A 6,000-nucleotide genomic window follows, 5' to 3' on the forward strand; every position below is an offset into this window, starting at 1 on the left:
TCTCACTTAATCCTGTAAAAATGAAAAAAAAAAAATATCTGATAACTAAAGTGTTTCCTCATTTTTAGCTTTTGAAGCCATAACTGGGTGGGTGTGAAATTTTTCTACAAAAAACTTTAATGTAAATGAAATTAATGATTAGTTTTCACGGGTCAAATTAAATGATCATGAATTGCATTATCTGGAAATTTTTCTGGTCATTAAATTTTTAGTTTATTAAAAACTCTAAACACAGTTTTAATGAAACGTACAATTTATTATATATATTGCAAAAATTAATGAAAAAACAAAACAATAAATTTACTACTGCAAAAATTTTGATTTTTGTTTAGGGTAAGTTTAATGAACTTTTTATTGAAAAATATAAATGCTTTATATTAGAAATTATTTAATGGATAAAAAAAATAATAAAAATATATATATATATATTAAAATATGTTATTAGAAATAATTATACATTATTTTGGTCTTAAAGTTACAAAACTTCTTAAGGATTTTAATTTTTTTTTTTTTTTCTCATTACATTTTAAATAAGCATTTTGTTACAATATTTAAAATACAAATATATAATAATAAAAATATATATAATGATCGTTATTAAAAAATAAAAGACTGCTATTATTTGTTCTTATGTATAAGTTATTTTTTTGTTTTGTTTTAAAATAACTATAAAAAGTTTAGTTTTTATATATTTTTGAACTCTTTTGTCTTTTAATTTTGTATACATATCTGCAAAACAGTTACGAGCATTTAATTGACAAGAAAATATTGAATAAGATTTAAATACGATATAAAATTATTTTCTATCTTATTTAACAATTTCTTTTATTTAAAATATTTGATCACTGCTGTTGTTTTTTAATGATTATATCATTATTTCTCTCGTTTTATTTGATGATTTATAAAATGAATCAAAATATTAAAGTTTAAATCATAATCTTTAATAATAATAAAAATAATAGTAATAATATGATTTTAAAATTTTGTATCGTAATTCAAGATCAACGTGAATATTTTTTGAATAACAGTTTAGTGATCAAAGTAGTATTACGATATTTAAAAAACTTGGAAATTTAAAAGACCGGAAGCATTTCCGAATATCACAATTCGCAATCACTTAATTTGAGCTCTGTATTTCTAAATTCTTCTGCCTAGATGCCAAATGCAATCATGCTTGTGCAGTTTCTTGCACAATTAATTGTTTGACAAAGTTTTTAATATAGAAGGAATCTAGTTGTTATATAAAGTTATATTTTTTCATCAGCAGAGTTTGAGAGTCAAACTTGTAACTTTCTAGTTTGAGATTCATGACAAAATAACTTTAAAATTTGAGCTTAAAAACTGTAAATAAGAGAACAACAAATTAATTTAAACTGTGATTGTAATTAATCTTTCATAGAATAAGTTTTAATGAATGAATTAGTTTGATGTTTTGAACTTTTGAATTTACTTTTATGTTGAATATAAACGTTTTAAGAATTTGTGGCTTTTAGAGCAATTGAAACTTTTGAATCATTTAAAAAAAATAAAAATTTAACATGTTATATTCAATTTACTAAAAAGGTTATAAAATTTAATATAATAATAATAATAATGATAATAATAATAATAATAATAATAATAATAATAATAATAATAATAATAATAATAATAGTAATAGTAATAGTATATAAAATTAATATAATTAGATTAAAATTAATATAAATAGATTTGTGAGCTATAACAAGTGTAAATAATAAAAATAATAATTAAGTTTATAAATAATTGTCAAAAATAAATGTTAATAGTATTACAGTTATAATTGTTTTAAATAACACAAAAAAAAATTTTTTTAATATTGATTTTGTTATTTTCCTCTTATTTATTATTTGTGTTTTAAATTTTAGTATAAAAAATCATTGGCAACCATAACGCTCCCAGTTGATTCGGTCAAACAATCAATGACATATGAAAGTTCAACTGCTGTTTTCAAGGAAACAGAATTTGAATTCAAAAAAAATAAAATAGGTAATTTTGTATCTAAATTTAATTTTCTCTTCCCACCGTTTGCATTTGACGATTTTATTTATAAAGTGTAAAAACTCTAAAACTAAAACTAAGTTGTAAAAATAACTTTTCAATCAATTTTTTATCTTTTATTTTATTTTTTATATTAAATAATGAGGGAGATGATGCTTAAAATACCTTTAAATTTAAACAAATATAAATATGGTTAGTTTTATGATTTTAAATATTTGATTTTCCTTAACTATAAATATATGTAATTGTATGATTTTAAATATTTGATTTTAACAAAGATGGCTAATGTTAGTTAAAACATATAATTTAGTACTTAATGGTTTTAACAATTAAGGAATTTACCTTATTTGTTAAAATATATATAATAATATTAGTAATAATAATAACATAAAATTTTATTATTGTATTTTTTTTTTAACAATCCTTAACAATCTCTGTTATACTTCTAGCTCAATCTGTTAAACCTGTAAATGCATCAGAAAGACAAAAAAATCAATATAGAGTGAGTAGCAAATTTCTTCTCAAAACTTTTTTTTTAAGAAAATAAGAAATAGATTGTTTAAGTTTATATTCTGCTTACAAGTATTTTTTTATATAATTTTAAGTATATAAGTATAATAAAAAATTATTATAAAAGATAAATTTTTATTTTAGTAGGAATCGAAATTTTAGCGAATTGTAGTAGAGTTGGTTTTATTAGCACTGAACAACAAATATATATTATTATATATAGTAATATATATATATATATATATATATATATATATATATATATATATATATATATATATATATATATATATTCTAAATGTGTTTTTTATAATAAATTAACACTAGATTTAAAAATCTTTGTACAAAAATTAAATTCAAGAAATGCCCCAAAACCCCTGAACATTTAAAGGGTCAAAAGTAGGTCAACTGGTACTCAAGAGAAAAAAAATTATATAAAAATTTCAAAAACAATAATTGTTTCCTATAAAAACTTATATTTTAATTATTTTTTTTCAATTTTCAATTTTGAACTAAAAAGTAAAAAAAATCCATGTTTTTGAAGGTACTTTTTTTCCTTAATATGTTTTTTATAAAACAAATATGATTTTTAAAAGTTTTACATAATTTCGTTTTTTTATTGAGTACCAGGTTTAACTATTTTTGAAGAAATTATTTATATATATATCAGGGACCTATAAATGTACCCTATAATACCCTATAAATGTTCAAGAGTCTTGGGGCACCTCTAAAAGTATTTTTTGTTTAAAAAATTTTTAAATCTAGTGTTATTTTACTATAAAACATCTAGAGTTCAGGCAAGCCAATTTTTAAAAATTGTTGTTTTTCAATGCACCCTAAAATATATGTGTGTTATATATATATATATATATATATATATATATATATATATATATATATATATATATATATATATATATATATATATATATATATATATATGTATATATATGTATATGAATATATATATATATATATATATATATATATATATATGTATATATATGAATATATATATATATATATATATATATATCCTTATATCGTAGTCAAAAGAGATTTTTATGGTAAAAAAAAGTCTCTTTCAACAACATTTAAGCTACTTTAACAATTAAGCTACATTTTAATGTTGTCTTAAAGTTAAAACAATTAATATAATGCGGAAGTACATTAAGTTTTATCATTTTTTAAATTACTGCAATAAAAATGAGTTTTTTAAATTAATAGTGTTTTTGTTTTTTTATTGTTTTATAATATTTTTAAAACATGCGCAGAATGTTGCTGTATTGACTATCTTATAGCCTGCTGCTACAAGGGAGTGCTGCTACATCAAAATTCAATTCTGCTCATAATAAGATTATTTCAAAAAGGGCTGTACAACATTGCTTGAAAACTATTGACTTGAATGGTAGAGTAGTTATTTGAAGTCCTTTTTCAAAAAGCAATAAATTGAAAGAAAAAGCTTCAATGGGCTCAAAAACTCAATCCACTGTTTTTAGAGCCTACTGTCAAACATGTTGGGGCTCGATATACCATAATGGGGCTCTTTTGCTTCTATTTGGATTGGTAATCTTGTGAAAGTAAATAAAATTCTCAATAAGATATGTAGAAACACTGTACTGTGTGTAAAGTGTCTTATTGGGTTTCGGGTTTACCATGCAAACAGGATAATCATAACTCTACACGCTTCTATGTGAACACATTAAAGTGTTTTTTAATAAAACCGTGAATGTTTTTTATTTATAAAACCATGATTTTCATTTTTCAGAAATTTTTATAAGTTTTATGTAATAAGATATTATGCCATTGTCCCAAAATAATTTTTTTTTTAATTTTTCACTTTTTTGTCTTTTTTTATTTAAAATATTGTCTGGTTTGTATAAAGATAACATTATCTTTATATACTTTATATACCATTTTTAACTATCAGTTTCTAAATTTATTATTATACACAAAGAAATTTAAAAGTTTAAATATAAAATATATTAAAAAATATTTATAATAAAAAATAATAATTTCTCATTATTTTATAATGAGACAACACAAGATAAAGCTCTTTAGATAAGCATCTTTAAGATCTTCAAGAGATAACAAAATAATTATTTGTATTATATACAAAATTACAGAATGTTTACAATAGTATTTGTAGTTTATAGAATAAGGAGCAACTTTTTCTCATGAAAGTAAAAACAAATCAAAGCTTGAATAAATAAGGTTTAAGAAAAAATGGTTTTAACTAAAAAATTTTTAGAAAATTTATTAGACAAGTTTAATAAAAATTTAGAATTAATATTTAATTAATACATAAATAATTAAATACAAATTAGATGTTGGAAAACTTGTTTATAATGTAATAAGAATGTGTTACAGAAATTGTTGAAAATCTTTTTATTAGACTTTGAAGCTGTAGCAAGTATTTGTTTTTGTTTTTTTATTCAACCTAAATAATTTTTAAAAATTTGATATGATTTTTAATGTAATGATATTTTATATAATGATTTAATAAATAATCTTTAGTAATTTAAAAAAGTATAAAATAATAGTTAAAACCTTTTTAATTAAAGCTCCTTTGTACTTTAATTATCTCCTTTTTGTTTTAACTTTTTATAAAAATTGGCTAAAAAAAAATCTTAAGACAAGGAATAAAAAATAATTTGTTATTTGTTGATTTTTTTAATTTAAGATTCATGCTTGAAAATGATGATTTTTACAAGTTTAGATTCTTTCAATTTACTTTTTAGTATAAATGAATATTATGTTCAAATTTCAGCAAATGTTTTTTATTTACAGTTGACTGTGAGAGGGAGACTCAAAGCTGCCAAGTTAGCAGCTATATCAGCAATACTAACAGAGTAAGTAGTGTCTTATTAATAAATAATAATATAAAAATGCACTTAAATACAACTATGCTCATACAGTGGCGGACCCCATCAAGTCTTGCAAGTTATGGTGTAAAAAAATTGATTAATGCAAAATGCAAAAAAATACAACTATGCTCATACAGTGGCGAACCCCATCAAGTCTTGCAAGTAATGATGCAAAAAAATTAATTAAGAATATTACTTATATAAAACTTAAATAACTTTAAGAAAAAACTTTTCCAACTTATAAATTTAAGTTTTATTTCAAAAAGATAAAAAAAACACTAATTCTTTAGAGGAAACTAGGGTTTGCAGGAGTTGCAAATTTTTTAGAAACCACACAATTTAATTGGTTCTTTGCTATGTAAAGGTCTTATTTGTTAGCGCATTTTATACACAACATGTGAATAAAATGCGCAAATAAGCAATAAATTAGTTTTTTATGTTAAAAACTTTTCTTTTTTTTTCATTTTCAAGCGAAGGTGAAAAACAAAGATTTTAGCATAAAAACCTTTTTTGTTACTCTTTGTAATTACTTTTTGTTTTGTTTTTTCATTAAATATTAAAGTGACCTTATAATGTAAAATAAACGCAAGAAAATGTTAAGGAA

The 6,000-nt window shown here is 20.6% G+C and overlaps 1 protein-coding gene across 1 annotated transcript in view; it reads left to right on the top strand.

Annotated features, from left to right (window-relative positions):
* Positions 1–6,000, top strand: part of LOC100207213 (cellular tumor antigen p53) — a 38,622-nt gene that overhangs the window by 24,226 nt on the left and 8,396 nt on the right. The window contains exons 8-10 of the mRNA XM_065815087.1: positions 1,887–2,007; positions 2,469–2,521; positions 5,320–5,381. Of these exons, the coding sequence (XP_065671159.1) occupies positions 1,887–2,007; positions 2,469–2,521; positions 5,320–5,381 (236 nt within the window). The remainder of the gene's footprint in view (positions 1–1,886; positions 2,008–2,468; positions 2,522–5,319; positions 5,382–6,000) is intronic.

Source organism: Hydra vulgaris, chromosome 13 (genome assembly GCF_038396675.1).
Source record: "Hydra vulgaris chromosome 13, alternate assembly HydraT2T_AEP".
NCBI lineage: Eukaryota > Metazoa > Cnidaria > Hydrozoa > Anthoathecata > Hydridae > Hydra > Hydra vulgaris.